The 19790-nt window shown below is 35.7% G+C and overlaps 1 protein-coding gene across 2 annotated transcripts in view; it reads left to right on the top strand.

Annotated features, from left to right (window-relative positions):
* Positions 1 to 19790, top strand: part of GPHN (gephyrin) — a 601186-nt gene that overhangs the window by 195303 nt on the left and 386093 nt on the right. For both annotated transcript variants that reach the window (XM_024747262.1, XM_024747261.1), the window contains exon 3: positions 3675 to 3732. In XM_024747262.1, the coding sequence (XP_024603030.1) occupies positions 3675 to 3732 (58 nt within the window). The remainder of the gene's footprint in view (positions 1 to 3674; positions 3733 to 19790) is intronic.

The raw sequence follows: 19790 nt of genomic DNA, 5'->3' as shown, positions 1-19790 counted from the left end.
CCGCCTGCCGATGCAGGGGACGCGGGCTCGTGCCCCGGTCCGGGAAGATCCCACATGCCGCGGAGCGGCTGGGCCCGTGAGAGGCCCGCGGGCCGCAAATAAAAAAAAAAAAAAAAAAAAAGAATCTCCCACCAAAGAAAAGTCTAGGACCAGATTACTTCACTGGTAAATTATTCCAAACATTTAAAGAATTAACATTATGCTTTTCAAACTCTTCCATAAAACAGAAGAGGAGAAAATACTTTCTAACTCATTCAATGAGGCCAGAATTACCTTGCTACCAAAGCCACTAAAAGACATAAGACATCCAGAAGAAAGAAAAATTATAGAGTAATAACCCTTATGAATATAGATGCAAAATAGGAAAGTATTAGGACACTGAATGCAACCACATATTAAAAGAATTATACACAGTGACCAAGTGAGATTACCCCAGGTGTTCAAGGGTAGTTCAATATAAGAAAATTAATCACTGCAATAATACCACATTAATAGAAAGATTGAAAAGCAGAAAACCACATGATCATCTCATTTGACACAGAGAAAGCATTTAACAAAAATACAGCATTCTTTTCATGGTAAAAACACTCAGAAAACTAGGAACAGAGGGAACTTCCTTAACCTGATAAAAGGCATTTGTGAAAACCCCACAACTAACGCCATATTCAGTTGTGAAAAATGGAAAGCTTTCTTTTTATATCTGGAACAAGACAAAGATACCTGCTTTCACCACTGATGTTGAACGTTGCACTGGAAGTTCTAGCCAGAGTATTTAGACAAGGACAAGAAATAAAAGGCATCCAGCCTGTTAAGTGAGAAGTAAATCTACCTCTATTCACAGATAATATGATCCTGTATATAGATAATCCACAAGAAAGTTACTAGAGTCAATAAACAAGTTCAGGGACTTCCCTGGTGGCGCAGTGGTTAAGAATCCGCCTACCAATGCAGGGGACACGGGTTCGGCCCCTGCTCCAGGAAGATCCCACATGCCGTGCAGTAACTAAGGCCATTCACCACAACTACTGAGCCTGTGCTCTAGAGCCCTCGAGCCACCGCTACTGAGCCTGCATGCCACAGCTACTTTAACCCGCGCGTCTAGAGCCCATGATCTTCAACAAGAGAAGCCCACGCAACTAGAGAAAGCCCGTGCACAGCAGCAAAGACTGAACACAGCCAAAAATAAATAAATAAATTAAAAAAAATAAACAAGTTCAGCAAAGTTACAGGGTACAAGATCAACACATGAAAATTACTTGTTTCTATACACTGGCAATAAACAATCTGAAAAGGAAATTAAAAGCTACGCCATTTAAAATAGCATCTGAAAATAAATGCCTAGGAATACATTTAACCAGTGTGGTAAAAGACTTCTATGCTGAGAACCACAAAAAGATAGACCTATAGACCAATTGAATAAAATTAAGGATCCAGAAATAAACCCGTATCTATGGAAAATTCATTTTAGACAAGGGTGCTAAGTCAAAGCTTTGACAACAGCTTTGGGAAAGAAAAAGCTTGTCAACAAATGTTGCTAAATGATTGGATTTCCACATGGAAAAGAATTAACTTGAACCCATATCTCACACCGTATTCAAACATGAACTCAAAACAGATCAGTGTTCTAAATAGAAGAACTAAAACCATAAAACACTTTGAAGAAAACATAAGGATAAATCTTCAAGGCCTTGGATTTGGCAGTGGATTCTTTTTTTTTTTTACATCTTTATTGGAGTATAATTGCTTTACAATGGTGTGTTAGTTTCTGCTTGGCAATGGATTCTCAATGCATGACACCAGTAAGGTGAGCATGAAAAGAAAAAAATGCATAAATTGTGCGGCACCAAAATTAAAAGTTTTTGTGAATCAAAGTATTATCAAGAACGTTAAAAGACAGCCTACAGAATGAGAGAAAATATTTGGAAATAATAGGTAAGAGTTTAATATCCAGAATATATGGAAAACTACAACTCAACAGCAAAAAGACAAACAACCCAATTTAAAAATTGCCAGAGCACTTGAATAGATATTTCTTTAGAGAAGATATACAAATGGCCAATAAGAACATGAAAAGATACTCTGTAGCAGTGGTCCCCAACCTTTTTGTCACCTGGGACCGGTTTTATGTAAAACAATTTTTCCAGTGACAGGGCAGGGCGGGATGGTTTAGGTGGTAATTCGAGGGACAGGGAGTGGCAGATGAAGCTTTAGTCACTTGCCCATCGCTTGCCCACCGTTCCCTGGGTTGGGGACCCATGCTCTATATCACTGCTTATTAGGGAAATGCGAGTCTCAAAACTATGAGTTACCAGTTTACACCCATTAGGGTAGCCATTAAAAAAATAGAATAACAAGTATTGATGAAGATGTGGATAAATTGGAACCATCATGCATTCTTGGTGGTAGTGTAAAATCGTACAGCCACTGTGGAAAACTCTTTGGCAGTCCTTCAAATGCTAAACATGGAATTACCATATGATTGAGTAATTCATAGATTGAAGTTCTGATACATGCTACCATGTGGATAAAGCTTGAGAACTATGCTGAGTGGAATATGCCAGATACAAAAGGACGGATATTGTATGATTCCTCTATGTGAGTTTCCTAGAGTAGTCAAATTCGTAAAGACAATGTTGTTTAGGAGTTACCAGGGCCTGGGGGAAGGGGAAAATTAGGAGTTATTCCTTAATGATTACAGAGTTTCTGTTTAAGTTATGGATAAGTTTTGGAAACAAATAGTAATGATGGTTGCACATCATTATGAATGTAATTGTCACTTAGCTGTACACTTAAACATGGTTAAAATGTTAACTATATTTATTACAATAAAATAAAAAGGAAAACAAAAACTAGTTGACCATAAATGTGATGTTTGTTTCTGGACTTTCAGTTGTACCCTATTGCTTTATATGTCTGTCCTTATGCCAGCTCCACATTGTCTTGATTATTGTAGATCTGTAGTGACTTGAAATCAGAAAGTGTAACTTCTCCAGCTTTCTTCTTTTCAAGATTTTTTGACTGTTATGTGTTCCTTGAATTTCCATATGAATTTTAGAATTTGCTTATCAGTTTCTGGAAGTGAGTTCTTAAGCCCAGTCTGCCACTCCTAGTTGTGGGACCTTTGAAAAATTGCGATTAGAGTAAAAGAGCACTTTACCTCTAGAATGATTCCTTTAGTGAGGAAAGCAGTGTGTTGTAAGGGAAAGAACATGAAATTTGGAATCAGTCTTCCTGAGTACAATACTATAGAATACTGATGGTATGTTAAATTGATAGGTATTCTAAACCTAGCTGTGTCTCATGATGCCATGAAAATAGAAATGTCTGCTATTGTTCTTGATACATCTTAGTTGTGACAGAATCTATCAGTAAAAGTGACAGTTTGAGCATCATTAAAACCATCGATAAGAGAAGTTTAATTATGGTTAAAAATCTAACTTACGTTTCCTCTTTCAGTAGTCATTTACTGTCTACCTTTTTAAACTACTATATGGAAAACCTGAGCACAAAATGGTTGTTTTTCCTCCATGTTTTTCCTCCATGTTTTTCCTCCATGGTTATTGGGGTGGGTAATGGGCAATTATTGGTGGCACTCTGATGCTAATGGAAGAAATAGTCCATATTTTTAATACACTGTTGCCGGTTTTGAGAATATTTTTTTCTCCTAATTTCAGGTTGGGTGGGACTATATCAGCATACAAGATAGTACCAGATGAAATAGAAGAAATCAAGGTATAGTATGGCGTTTTTCACCTCTACAAAGAATCAGTGTCTCAGTGGGAAGGTGGGCAAATAATTGTTTTTTCTTTATCCTATTGAATCTTTGGCAGTGTTAGGACATCATTTAATTCCCAGTTATCCTGTTTGAATTAAAATATACATATCAGATAATCATCATCAGATTTCATCTACCATCATCAATACATGTTAGGAAAATCAAGAAAGCAACCCTTTCTTGTAAAATTCATTGAAAATTTACTTAAGAAAACACTTTATAAGCATTAGTATGCATAATGGACTTTTTAAAATCTTGTTTGAATTTCTTTTCCCTATCATCTTTCACCAATTATAAATAATATTAGTCTTCTAGTATATACTTCCTGGTTCCTTTGATAACACAGTAGGTCAATCTCAATTTAAAATTTACAGCACAATACATGAAAAATTGACCTTATTCTTTGAATATTACAGCATTGTTACATTTTTCTGTCTCTAACATTTTACTAAATCCTGTGGACTATTAGTCTTCTAGCATAACACGTGGCCCTTTCCTAAAAGCAGTTTACAGTCTAAAGAGAACTGAACTTAGTCTTTTCCATGAATAAAATTTAACAATTGGATAGCAATAGTCAAGGGTAAACAAGACAAGTTGAGCCTCTTAACAGTACATGTAAAGATCTCAACAAATTGTTAAGTTTGATTTGATCAAACTTTTCTAAATCAAGTTCAGTAAATTCAAATCTTAGTAAATAATTCCTAAACTTGGTTACATTATTTTTAAATAAGTTAAATTCATGTTTATGTTCTATACTGTTACTTTCAGTATCTCAGGTGTTCTGTGTGGACAACACCAGTAATTAATACCATGATTGTATTCTAGCAGCAAGTGGGGGAAAAAAGTCAGGAGTGTCAAGAGACTCTTTCCAACTTGACATAAATTCATAAAGTAGTTTGGCTGAGAGGAACCTTATGTCTAATCCATATCTCTCATTTTTCAGAAAATAAAATGGGAATTAATAAAGGTGAGCTTGTTGAAATTAATTTTTTGTGGTGCTTAAAGGTGCTCTTATATTACAGTTGCAATATGTGTTAAGTGATAAAGGTAAACAAAGTATTCTATGAAATACATAGGAAGGAAGGACACTTGGTCATTCAAAAAAGATAATCAGCAAAATCTTTCCAAGAGGTGTACTAAGCAAATTGGAATTCTGTACAGAAGCAGAGGCACTTGTGAATGCATAAATAGGAGATAATATGACACCAGATAGATCACACGTGTAAAATAAAGATTGTTGAGATGTAGGATTGTCATTGGGCCTTTATGCCATGTTAAGAAATTTGGATTTTAAACTGAAAACTATGGGGTGCCATTATGTGATTTTAAGAAAGAAAGTGGCATAATCATGTTGGTGATTTTATTAGGTTTTTCTTTGATGAGTGAGAAAAATTATTTCAGTGGAGAAGAGGTTCCATCTATAAGGAAGGAGACCAGATTGCAGGAATATAGGCAACGATTGAAACTTGAACTAAAGCAGTGGCAGTGAGGCTGAAGAAAAAAGCCTCAGATTCAAGAAATATTATTTAAGAAAATAGAATCAACAATACTTGGTGATTTATTGGATATTTAAGGGAAGCTGGAAAGGTTGACCTAGGTTTCTGCCTTGGGAATCTGAGTAGATTGTGTTGGTGTTAACCTAAAGAGGAGATACAAAACAAGGAATAAGTTTGAGAGGAAATAGGGTAAGTTTTGGACTTATTGAATTTGAGGTTCCTCTTAGATAACCATATATCCACTAAGCCATTGGGTAAATCAGCTTGTAACTCAAAAGAAAGATAATTCTGTCTTTCAGTTGATACTGAGATTTGTCATTATGCAAAAGTTAGCTGAGGCCATGCTAGTTAGTGGAATTGCCTAAAAGAGCTATATGAGATCATAATAGTGGCCCAAAACTGTTGCCTTGGGGAAGGCCCATCCTAGAAACAGAGGATAAATATACTCTTTTATTAGTTTAATTAATTAGCAGAAATGCTTTAAATTTTTTAGTAGTGACTTTTCTCTAAAGGAGTAGTGTTTTTCATTGTGTTTTTGTTTTTTTTTTTTTTTCCGGTACGCGGGCCTCTCACTGTTGTGGCCTCTCCCGTTGCGGAGCACAGGCTCTGGACGCGCAGGCTCAGCGGCCATGGCTCACGGGCCCAGCCGCTCCGCGGCATGTGGGATCTTCCCGGACCAGGGCACGAACCCATGTCCCCTGCATCAGCAGGCAGACTCTCAACCACTGCTCCACCAGGGAAGCCCGTGTTTTCTTTTTAATTATAGAATTTTAACAGTTACTCCTCAAGAGATTCCTTGAAAAAAAACATGATTCATGGATGACATGTAATAGTGATTTTTTTCCATCAGTTACTGTATCTAAAACAGCTTTAGAGAGTTTGAGGCCTGAGGCATAAAAAAATGTGAAATTGATTCTTCCTTTCAAAAGTGTTGGAAGAAAAGCAGTCATAAAATATTTCAACATTTTTTGGCACCATTAGTATTTTCAGCTGATATCTTTTTGTTTTGATTGGAGGAAATTTGAAACATCTGGTTGTAATGTTTATTTTATTTGGCTAGTATATGAGTAATTTAAAATTACCTAAATAGTACAATTAAGTCTAAATTTGAAATATACTCTTTGTAGTATACCGTGTATAAATAAATATGCATGTGTACATTTACTATTAAAAAGATATGATTGGTTGATGAAGCATAATTCAATTTTTGTCAGATGTGGTAATCTTTCACATCGTTTCTAGCACCAGAAATCATTATTTAGTTCATACATAGTTTGAATTAAGCATACATTTATAATTTACCGTAAATCACCTCATATTGAATGGCTGCTTGGCCAAAGCCTTAAGGGATAAACAGCAAATACATTCCTAGCCCAATCACAACCATCTCTTCCACCCAATACCCTGAATTTTTATCATTATCAGTTCCTTTCTTTTATTTAGTTTTACTATATATGTATACATCCTTAAATATTACAATTTATTTTTGTTTCTCTTTGAACTTTGTATGAATTGAGTTGCATTGTATTCAATCTATTGTGCCTTGCTTCTTTTTTTCAATACTATGAGATTCATCAGGTTGTTGTCTATAGCTAAGGTTTTTGGGGGGGTTGTTTTTGGTTTATTTTTTTGTTTTATTTTTTGCTATAAAATAGTGCATTGTGCCACAAATTATTGAGACATCCTTCTGTTGAAGGATATTCAACTTATTTCCATTTGGAACTATTATGAAAAATGGTGCTATAAAAGTCTTATAAAATATCCTGTGTAAGAGTTTCTCTGAAATATATACTGAGGAATGGGATTCCTGAGTTTTAGTAATGTATATTTTCTGGATGAAATCAAACTGTTTTCCAAGGTAGTTAAGCCAATTTATACTGCCACTTGGCTGAATTTATTTAAAATAGAGATATTTAAGTATTAACTCCTTAATATATTTGTAATTTATATTGGTATAAATTTGTTTTTATTTACAAATGAGATAACTAAACTTTCATAATATTTTCCAAATGTATCTATTTCCCCAGCCCAATTTATTGAAAAATCCATCTTTTCCCCCTATGGTTTGAACTGCCTCAGGTACCATGTATTAAATTTTCATATGCCTAGACACACACATACACATACACAAATCTCTCTCTTCCTGAACTGTTGTTTCATTGATCTGTTCATCTGTTCCTTTGCTAGCACCATACTATTATGATTATAGTGCTTTTTTTGTATAGTAGGAAAGGTTGTATGTTGTTTTTCTTTTTTATTCTGTTGGCTCATGTATTAATTGCTCCAGATATTACACTGAGTTTGTCAAGTTCAAAAGTGTTCCTACTGAGAAGACTTTTGGTTCTAACCAAGGTGGAGTAGCCCTGTTCTTCCAAAATCTTTCCTCTCACAATTAAAAATCCCTGGACTTTTGTTTGTTTATATTAAAAAATAAACAAGCATAGAAAGACTCTGAAAGGTAGGAAGAAGAAATCAGACTGCCATAGGACTTCAGGACTTGAGGAATGACATGGCAGTGAGTTACCTGGGTTTCTTTTTGTCTCACATTTTACCCAGCCTCCAACCTGGAACCACCAACAGGCAGAGAAGAAAAGCACGTAGAAAAGCCTGTTCCCTCTTGCCAAAGGACCCAAGACAAGGGTGGACTAACAGAACAGAAAGCCTTTTTTGGCATACCCTCCCTACTCCAGCCAAATGCCAATGAGAAAACTACTTAACTTCCCCAGAGTTTCAGCAGAGCCAAGAAGGGAGCTGATCTTCCACCTCACCCCCTGCCACCTGACAGAAGCAGGTAGTAGATCTCTGAATCCCCTCTGCCAGTGGTGTTGGTGGGGTGATCAGGGAGCTATTCTTCCATCTCTCACATAGCAGAGTAGACAGTTCTCTGATTTCCCTGCCAGAATATGGTAGTGGGGACCAAGTAGGGAGTTGATATTCTATCACCAGCCCAGTGGAAACAGGTTATGCTCTGATTCCTCCTGCAGGGTAGTGTCAGTAGGGTCCAGTGATGAGCCGAGACTCCCCCAACCCAGCAGAAGTTAGACCAAGAGGCAGTGCAAGATAGGACTAGTCACCACTCTACTTCACCCTCCCTTTACTGTGTTAATGAGGCCTTTAAGGGAGATGACACTCCACCTTCATATACATCAACATCAGTGGAGATGTTACTGCACTCTCAGTATGAGTCAACCTTCTACTTCCCTTCCCCTCTCAGTGTTAACAGGGTCCAGCAGGGAGCTGAATATCTCATACTAACAACAGTGTGGAGCAAGGTGATGCACCACTTTCACCAGAAAGGTTTCAGCAAGGTTAAGAGAAGAGTTAAACTTCTACCCTATTGTCTTCAATGAGGCAGTGGGAATCAGTGCTTCACTTCCGCCAGAGTGGTGTCAGTGGGACCCAGCAAGAAGCTAAACATATGGCCCTTATACTACAAGTCAACAAGAGGACATCTTAAAAAGATTAAATAGGATTCAGAGTCTCATAATATCCAGAACGTCCTGGGAACAGTCAAAAGTCACTCATCATACCAAGATCAATGAAAATCACAACTTGAATGAGAAGAAAACAGTGAACAAACACCAGTATGAAGAATAATCACATGTTGGAATTATCTGACAAGGATTTTAAAGCAACAAGCATAAAAATGCTTCCAACAAGCTATTAGTAATTCTCTTGAAACAAATGAAGAAAATAGAAATTACAAAAAGGAGCGAAATGGAAATTACAGAACTGAAAAGTACCATCTCCAATATAAAACACTGAAGGTGGGCGGGGGGGTGTGGTGGCAGGGTAGGCAGTGACTCCAGAAGGAAGCGGCACAACATTTTTCAAGTGCTGAAAGAAAGAACTACCCGGCACAAAGTCTACATCCAGTCAAATTATCCTTCAGGAATGAATGGAAAGCAGATACTCAGGCAAAAGAAAAATAAAAGAATTTGTCACTAGGAAACCTATCCTGAAAGAATGGGTAAATAAATTCTCTAAAGAGAAAGGAAATGATAAGAGAAAAAGGCTTGAAAATTTAGAAAGGAAGAACAACAGCAGAATGGGTAAATAGATTAGCTGATCTTTTTTTATGATTTTCTTAAATCACATTTGAAGGTTGAAGCAAAAATTATAACACCATATGATGTGGTGCACAATGTATGTAAAGTAAATACTGAACATAATCATATTTAAAATGTGGGAGGGTAAAGGTGCCTAAGTGGAAGTAGAGTTTCGGTATTTCACTTGAAATGACAAAACGCCAATACCAGTAGACTGTTTTAAGTTACATCTGTATATTGAAACACCAAGCAACCACTGAAGTATTTAAAATTGTGTACTCAAAAACACTGTAAGTTAAGATGGAATCCTAAAAAGTGCTCAAGTAATCCACAATAAGGCATGAAAAGAGAAACAGAAGATACAATAAAAGATAAATAATAAAATGGCAGATTTAAATCCTGAGATATCAACAATTACCTTAAATAAATAATCTAAATATACCAATTAAAAGACAGAAATTGATGTAATGGATTTTTAGAAATGATCCAACATATGCCATTCTTAAGCAACTCATTTGAAAAACAATGACATAGGTAGGTTGAAAGTAAAAGGATAGAAAAAGATATACCATGAAAACACTAATTTTTAGGGCAGGGGAAAGCTCTCAAGTCACTAATCTATGTTTCTTCCTCAAGAAACTAGAAAAATAAGAGCCAGATATAGTCAGAGCAAGAAGAAGACAGGAGATACTTAAGAATTGGAATCAGTGAAATTGGGAACATTAAAACGACAGGGGAAAATCAAATAAAAAGCTGGTTCTTTGAAAACTCAATAAAATTAGTAAACCTCTTACTAGACTAACGAAACTAAAGAAGGCACAATCACCTATATTAGGATAGGACAAAGACTATCACTGCATATCTTTTAGTCATTAAAAGGATAATTAGAAAAGGCTTTGAAAAACTATACTCATAAATTGGACAACTTAGAAGAAACGGACCACTTCCTCAAAACCCACATACTACCAAAACTAACCACAATGACATAGGCAATCTGCATAGTTGTATAACCATTAAAGAAATTAAATTTGTAATGAAAAAGCTCCTAATAAAGCTCCAGTCCCGGATGGTTTCATGGGAGAATTCTGTCACACATTAAAGAAGAATTAATATCTATTTTACTCAGCTTTACTGAGTCATTTCCCACCTTGTTTTATGAGGCTAGTATTACATTGATACTAAAATCAGAAAAAGACAGTACAAAAATGAAAACTGTAGACCAAGATCTCTTACGAACTTAAAATCCTCTACTAAATATTACCAAATCAAATCCAACAATGTATAAAAAATTATTACACACTACTACTAAGTGGGATTTATTTGAGGTAAAAACTTGTTCAACATTGGAAAAACAATCAATGTAATCTATCATATCTACAAGCTAAAAAAGAAAAATTATATGGTCATATCAATTGATGCAGAAAAGGTGTTTGACAAAATCTAAAACCTGTTCTTGAAAAAGCTCTTAACAAAATAGGAATGGGGTGGGGGGAAACCTCCTGAACTTGATATAGAACATCTACAAAAAATTAGAGCTAACAATATACTTAATGGTGAAAGAATGAGTGCCTTCCTCTTAAGATCAGGAAAAAAGCAAGGTTGTCCGCTCTCACTACTTTCCTCCAACCGAGCACTAGAAGTTCTCAGTAGCACAGGAAGGCAAGAAAACGTATTAAAAGGCACAAAGATTGGAAAGTAAGAAATAAAACTCCCTATTTGCAGATCACATGATTGTCTATGTAGAAAAAAGTATCTAGAGAAAAACTGCAGCTAATAAGTCAGTTCAGTTAATTTGGGGGATATAAGATCAACATCAAAAAGGTCAATTTGATTTTTATATAATTACAACAGTAGGAAGCTGAAATTTAAAACAATACCATTTACAATTACTTCAAATAAAATTAAATAGGTCGCACTTAAGAACACACATATCTGTATGCTTAAAACTACAAAATGCTGAAGAAATAAAAGGCCACTTAAAGAAATGGACAGGCATACCATGTTCATGGATGGAAAGATTAAACATAGTAAGGGTGTCATTGTTCTCCAAATTGACATATAGGTTTATGCACTTTCTATTAAAAAACCCAACAAGTTTTTTTTATGACATACAATTACATAAATTTATTTTAAAATTATATGGAAAGGCATAGGTTCTAGAATAGCTAAAACAATTTCAAAAAAATAAAGGGAAGGACTAGCTCTACCCAATGATAAGGTTTACTGTTAGCTACAGTAATCAAGATAGTGTAGTATTGGCAGAAAGATAGATAATATCAATGAAACAGAATGTATAACCAGTAAGTAGACTCACACAAATATGTCCATTTGATGTTTAATAAAGCTACAAAAGTACTTCAGTGGATAACCTTTTCAACAAATGATGCTGGAATAGTTGGGCATCCATAAGCAAAAAAATTAACCTCACCCATTTTATACCTCTTATATAAAAATTAACTCAAAATGGATTATAGATTTAAATATAAAACAAAAGCTGTTAAGAGAATAAAAGGACAAATGTTCAAGACCTATGGTTAGGCAAAGAGTTTATGTCCTATTTTTTGTTTCCTACTATAAATGGAATGCTTTCTCTCTTTATTTTTATTTTAACCCCTCCTCATCTTTTTTTTTAACTGAAGTATAGTTGATTTACAGTGTTGTGCCAATCTCTGCTGTACAGCAAAGTGACTCAGTTTTATGCATATATACATTCTTTTTTAAATATCCTTTTCTATTATGGTTTATCCCAGGAGATTGGATATAGTTCCCTGTGCTATACAGTAGGACTGTGTTGTTTATCCATTCTAAATGTAATAATGGTTTGTATCTACCAACCCCAAATTCCCAGTCCATCCCTCTCTCTCCCCCTCTCCCCCTTGGCAGCCACAAGTCTTATCTTTATGTCTGTCTGTTTCTGTTTTGTAGAATAGGTTCATTTGTGCCATATTTTAGATTATCCACATATAAGTGATATCATATGGTATTTGTCTTTCTTTTTCTGACTTCACTTAGTATGGTAATCTCTAGTTGCATCCATGTTGCTTCAAATGGCATTATTTTGTTCTTTTTTATGGATGAGTAGTATTCCATTGTATATATATACCACATCTTCTTTATCCATTCATCTGTTGATGGACATTTAGGTTGTTTCCACATCTTGGCTATTGTGAATAGTGCTGCTATGAACTTAGGGGTGCATGTATCTTTTTGGATTATAGTTTTGTCCAGAGTAGGATTGCTGGATCATATGGTAATTTTGTTTTTAGTTTTCTGAGGAACCTCCATACTGTTTTCCACAGTGGCTGCATCAATTTACATTCCCACCAACAGTGTAGAAGTAACCCCTCCTCATCTTGATGGAAATTTCACTCTGGGTAGATGTGGCCTCGAGTGTGGGGCTTCCTCTCCCCTCAGCTCCCAATTAAGGGTTATGGTATCTCTCCAAGATGGGCAGGGCTTCATCATTTCTCATGCCTCCAACTCTGAATTGCAGAGGTTGGATTCCTGATGAATGCAGTCGAAAGTCAGGGGCTCCCTTCCTTGACCCAGCCCCCATTCATAGGAGGGTAGCTCTAGTCCTGATGCAGCACACTGAGAATACTGGAGGCCTCATCATCCTCACTCCAGCTTGCTCATAGGGCAGAACATCCACATTAGGAGAGGCAGCCCAAGCAGACCAAAGGCTACCACCCTACACAGCACTTGGAACAGTGGCTTAAAGATTTTTTCCAGGGTAGTCCATAAGAATATATTACTCTTAAGCTGTTCCCAAAGGAAAGGCCTTCTTTGAAACAATGTGGGGAAGTTCAAGCCTAAGGTCACTCTCAAAAACAATGGATATTTTGGTGGTAAACAATTCAGAGTAGGCTGATAATCTCTCTAAAAGAGCAAGAAGCTAAATTAGTTTATCAGACTGAACCTGGGAGAAAGTCAGCTAAAAAGAATCCTTGAATGAGAACAAACCTCAAAGATGAAATGAAAATCTACCCTGTCTGAATTTAATTGATCAGACTGTGGCGCAACGTATGTCCCCAGGCATTGTTCATCACAGTAGTATCATTAGTGGAGCATAACAGCTGGATGTGCCAGCAAAGAGGCAAATAGCTTAACAGATCAAGGAAAGAAGAGACAGTTGAAGAAACCCCTACTAAAACCACTGTCTTCCCAAGGTGACTTTGTGTATGCCTTGGCTGTACCCTCTGAGGAGCAATATCAGAAGTTTCGTACAGGGTGGAAATAGTCTTTTTAAAGTAGCCTAGCTGATTTCAGTAAACAAATAAATAATCAAACAACAAAGCTCTGAAGAGAGGGAAGGGTGTCAGTATCCCAGGTTGCTACAATATATTATATAATATGTCCAATTTTCAACAAGTATTTTAAGACACAAAGAATAGGAGAGTGTGACCATACACAAGAAACAAAGCAGACAGCAGAAACTGCCTGTGAGAGGTCCTAGATATTGAATTTAACAGATTTCAAAGCAGTCTATTTAAATACGTTTTTAGAAAAAGAAACAAATCTTCTAGGAAGCCATATTGAAAGAAGGAAAGAAGCCATGATGACAGTGTCTCATCAAATAGAGACTATCAATAGAAATATAAATTATTTTTTAAAAGAACCAAATGAAAATTCTGGAGTTGCGAGTATAATAAATGAAACGGAAGATTTGCTAGTGGGGCTCACTCAACAACTGTTCTGAGTTGACAGCAGACTTAAAGATAGGCAAATGATCAGAACCTCAGACAAAGGTGGGACACCATTAAGCACACCAATATGTGGTAATGGGAGTACAAGGAGATAAAAGAGCACAAAAAATATGTTAAAAAATAATGTCTGAAAATTTGCCAAATTTAATTATAAACATTAATGTACACATCCAAGAAGCTCCACCAATTCCAGATAAGACTAGCTAAAATAGATCCATACCCACGCACCTGGTTTTAGTAAGTTCAGGCTGCTATAGCAAAGGGCTCATATACAACAAAAGTTATTTTTCACAGTTCTGGAGGCTAGAAGTCCGTGGTAATGGTGTCAGTATGGTCAGGCTCTTATGAGGACCTTCTCTGGGTTGCAGACAGCTTTCTTCCCATTCCTCACATGAGAAAGAGAGCTAGCTAGCTCCTTGGCCTTTTGTTATAAGGGCATTAATTCCATTCATAACGAATTCACCTTCATGACCTAATTACCTCCTAAAGACCCCACACCTACCAAATACCATCACATTGTGATTACAGTTTCAATATAGGAATTTTGGTGGGACACAGTCTTCCGTTTCATACCACACATCATAGTAAAAGTGCCAAAAGACAAAGATAAAAAGTTTTATAAAAGTTATAAAAAGTTTTCACCAAAAAGAAGTGAACCTGATAAAATTAACATCTGACTTAACATCAATAAAAATGGAGGCCAGTAGTATGACACATTCAAAGTACTGAAAGAAAAAAAACCTGTCAACAAACCAAGGATCTTGTATCCAGGAAAACTGTCTTTCAAAATTGAAGATGAAATACACTCCCAGGTAAACAAAAACTGAGAGAATTTATTGCTAACAGATTCACCTTGCAATAAATACGAAAATTCTTCAGGCCGAAAACAAGTGGCCACATAAAGTAAATGCACACACAGAAAGAGCACTGGTAAAGGTAATTATGTAGTTATAAAAGACAGTATAGATGAATGTTCTTTGTCCTTTCCTCTCATTACTGATTTGAAAAGCAATTGTATAAGACAATACATATACAACTTTTGCTGAGCCAATAATATATAGAAATGTAATATATTTGAAAATAACAAAACAAAGAAGGTAGGTTGGAGAGCAAAGCTGCATTAGAGTAAGTATATAACACCAGATGAAATCTTGAATCCACAGGAACAAATAGAACCAGAAATAGTAAATAAGAAAGTTAATATCAAAAACTCTATAAATATTTACTTGCCCTCTTACTTTTCTTGGCTTCTTCAATAAACATAAATTATATAAAATCTTAATTATAGCAAATTATTGAATTTGATGCATGTGTATTTGTATGTACAAAGACACATATATATATATATATGTATATGTAACGTGGATAACAATAGCACAAAAAGGAAAGATGAGAGACTAGAACTATGTAGGAATAATGGTTCTATATCTCATGAAATTAAGTTAATAAACTCTAAATCTAAAGTAGATTTTGATAAGATACATATAGTAAACCATAGTGCAATCACTAAGGAAATAGCTCTAAAACATATATAGTATTTAGTTCATATATATATATATATATATATTCATATATATATACTTTTGAGACTGTCTCACATATTTGTTTTGTCCTGTTTGTTCATTCTTTTCTCTACATCAGTTTGTACTTTTTTGTCTATTTGTCTTTGAATTTAATATTCTGTGTTCTGCCGCATTTTTCCTTTTGACCTGTGTTTACGTTCTTCAATCCTAATAAACCTACTCATTTAGATCTAAATTTCAGATATTGTAAGTTTTATGTCCTAGTATGTCCATTTAATTTTTTATAGATTCCATTTCCTGGTGAAATTTTCCATCATTTTTTCTGTTTTATTTATCTCTCTTCTATTTTCTTGAATATATTAATCATAGTTTACTTTAAAATTCTTGTCTGCAAACTCCCCATGCATCTCTTGTGGGGTTTTTCATCTGTGTTTTCTTTTTAATATTGTGCCCTATTTTCTTACGTACCAAGTAATTTTTATATTTCCTGTGTAAAACAGTCATATTGGTTATAGATGATTTATCATCCATCATACTGTCTCCCTTTCTACTGATAGGTAGAAAATATGAGAAAGTGATCACTCCAATTCAGTCAAAACTTGTGCTGGGTTAGAGCTGAGTTGAGAATATGGTGGGTTTTCATCCCTTCCTTCCTGTTACAATAGGAGATTTAGCTTTGATAGTCTTAGGTTCCAGCCTAGCTGTCTTGCCTCCAGCCTAACCAATATAAGCCTCAAAAAGTGGCAGATATCTTGAAGTGGAAACTTTCATTGTTCTTTGGTTAGCCTTCCCTAGCAGATCTTTCTTTCTTAAGCACCATGAAGAATGCAAAGGATTTCACTCTGCCTTTCATAAGCTTTTTGTCTAGCTTTGCAGGCTTATGTACAACACTGAAATCCACAATTGTTCCAAGGGAAAAAACAGCCATGTGTTTAAGTCTATTCAAGTTTCCAGTTTCTAAATGTCTAAAAGCTTTCTGGTTTCTTTTCCTCCCAGCAGAGGATCTCTGCCTGGAAAAGCTGATGGTCAGCCCTGTGACCAAAATCAGCAAATATCCCCAGTGTAGATGGGTGCGGTGGGTAAGAAAAGCTACAGATTATCAGTTTAACTTAGAAAAGTTTCCCCATTTCTAAAATCTTATTTTGTCTAATTTATTGGTTCTGTAGCTTTTCAGTGTCTTTTAAAAAGTAGGATTTTTGTAATTATTTGATTGTCTACTCATTATGGTATATAAGTATTGACATGCTATGATCTACTGCACTTTGCCCAAAAGCAGAACTCTGGCATTATATTTTTAACTGATTATTGCTAGGAAACATTGTTATTATATCTAGTAGTTTTTCAGTTGATTGATTTAAATAAACTTCAGTAAAGTGAAATCACAAAGTCACATCCTTTTGCCAGGATTGTGTTTTGTTTTTTTGTTTAATGTTCAGCGTATCAGGCACTGTGGTAATTGCTTAAAAACTACTAACTCATTTTAATCCTCATAACAAACATATGAGGTGGGTACTATTATTGTTCCTATTCATAAGTGAGGAAAATGAAGCAAAGATCATTAAGTGATTTGTCCAAGGTCACACAGCAAGTAGTGGTGGAGCCAGGTTCAAGCCCAGATTCTGGATTCTTTTATAGTAATGAGAATTAGTAGTAGCATAGATACAAAACATCATTCACCCAATCTTTCTACGTGAATACAGCAGACCCATTGAGGAAATGTTTACTTCAGTATTTGTTACTTTGTTTTTTTTTAGAAGATGTTAGAAATAGGAGTTGATTAATTTATTTTTGCTGCATTGGGTCTTCGTTTCTGTGCGAGGGCTTTCTCTAGTTGTGGCAAGTGGGGGCCACTCTTAATCGCGGTGCGCGGGCCTCTCACTATTGCGGCCTCTCTTGTTGCGGAGCACAGGCTCCAGACGCGCAGGCTCAGTAGTTGTGGCTCATGGGCCTAGTTGCTCCGCGGCATGTGGGATCCTCCCAGACCAGGGCTTGAACCCGTGTCCCCTGAATTAGCAGGCAGATTCTCAACCACTGTGCCACCAGGGAAGCCCAATATTTGTTACTTTTTGATACCCCTTCTCTTAATTGGATTGCTGTTCTTAAATCTCTCATTTGCCCTTTTATTTATTCAATAATAATTTATTTAGCATTTGTTTCTTCTGTACTTAAACTCACTTGGTTATCTCATCCAGTTTCATAGCTCTTGTTTCGGTTCTGTTTCCTAAAATAAACTTTTTAATGAAGTATAATATTCTATATGAGTTGTACATAAAAGTCACAAATTGTAAGTGTAAAGCTTGTTAAATTATCACAAAGAGAACACATCTGAGTAACCCACAGCTAAAGAAATACAGTATCACCAGCATCCCAGAAATCTCCCTATGCCCCCTTCCAATCACTACACCTTCCCTCTTCCTCAAAGGTAATTACTATCTGATTTCTGTCACCATGAATTATCTTTACCTGTATCAAACTTTATAGCAATGGATAATTGCTGTGCTTTTTGATTTATTAAATGTACAGTTTAGTTATCCATTCTTTTGATGAAGGATATTTGGGTTGTTTCCAGTTAGGGGCTGTTATGAATAATGCTGCAATAAACAGTCTTGAACATGTCTTTTGGTGCACATATATACACATAATCTCATTAGATATCCACCTAATAGACAAGCTAGATGTGACCTAGAGATACTGGATCGTAGGGTATATAAATGAATAATTTTACTAGATTCTGCAGTTTTCCCAAGTACATGTATGCATTTATAGTCTCTTTAGCATTTTAGGAGAACTCCACTTAACTTCACATTCTCACTAACATTTTGTATTGTCAGTCTTTTTTCATTTAATTATTTCAGAGAATTGTGACCAAAAATGTTTCCAATATATGTATTTCTCTAATAAATAACTAATGATATTGAGCATATTTTCATATAATTTGGATATCCTCTTTTGTGAAATGACTGTTTTAAAAGTTAGGTTAACTGTCTTTTTCTTCTTTATAGTAGGCATTACCTATGTGTTCTGGATGAGTCCTTTGATAATGTGTATTACACATTTATTCTCGCAGTCTGTTGCTTCCCTTTTTACTCTCTGAAAAGTGTCTCTGACAAATAGAAATTCCAAATTTTTATGTAAGTCAGCTTGTCAACCTTTTCAGTTATAATTAGTGAAGAAATATTTGTTGATTAAATGAATGACCCTGAAGATTTCAATGTCTTGTGCAAGAGACAGTCTTATTCATTATAAAATGTAATTTTTATGTTAAATATATATACTAAAACTTTTAGAGCACAGAGGGGACAGTGACTGATTTTGGCTTAGAGGGTAAAGGAATTCTTCATGAAGAATATGATGAGAAGGGCTTCTAAAGCAAAAAAAAAAAAAAAAAAAAGGGGCAAAGACAATATATGAAAAAACAGTTGGTTTTTAAAATAATTTATTTATTTTGGCAGCGTTGGGTCTTCGATGCTGCACGTGGGCTTTCTCTAGTTGTGGCGAGTGGGGGCTACACTTCATTGCGGTGCGGGGGCTTCTCATCACAGCGGTTTCTCTTCTTTGTGGAGCACAGGCTCTAGGCGCGTGGGCTTCGGTAGTTGTGGCTCACGAGCTGTAGAGCGCAGGCTCAGTAGTTTTGGCGCACGGGCTTAGTTGCTCCACAGTATATGGGATCTTCCCAGACCAGGGATTGAACCCATATCCCCTGCATTGGCAGGGGGATTCTTAACCAATGTGCCATCAGGGAAGCCCTAAACAGTGTTTTTGAGAAATGCAAGTTTGTCTAAAGTCAAGGGATTATTAAGAATAACTTTAGGAGATGACAATGGAATGTTAAGTTGCTGGAGTCACATTGTAAATGATTTGTATGTCTTAGGGAGGGAAACTTTTGAAGATTTTGAAACAAAGACATTTTTTCAGGTATATTTGAGAGGATTTGCTATCATTAGCAAATGAATTGGAAGGAGGTATAGGGGCAGAATACTTAGGATGCTCTATACCAATCTAGATGAATGATGATAAAGGCAAGGCTCGTGTCTTTCCAACAGTAATGGAAAATATGGGAGGTACATCACAGTGGTTAATAAAACAGACTCTGTATCTTAATTGGATTGTGACTGTGCCTGTATCTTAACCATTCTGTGTTTTCCTAAAAATATGGATAGAACAAACCAGCCTTTGTTGGATTACAAAACCTGCTGTTGTTATTTTGGGATTAAATGTTTATAAAGTACTTAGCACAGTGC

This window comes from Neophocaena asiaeorientalis, unplaced genomic scaffold (genome assembly GCF_003031525.2).
Source record: "Neophocaena asiaeorientalis asiaeorientalis breed wild unplaced genomic scaffold, Neophocaena_asiaeorientalis_V1.1 scaffold398, whole genome shotgun sequence".
In the NCBI taxonomy this organism is placed as follows: Eukaryota; Metazoa; Chordata; class Mammalia; order Artiodactyla; family Phocoenidae; genus Neophocaena; species Neophocaena asiaeorientalis.
The sequence above is the reverse complement of the archived record's forward strand: the minus strand, read 5'-3'. Positions and strand labels throughout refer to the sequence as shown.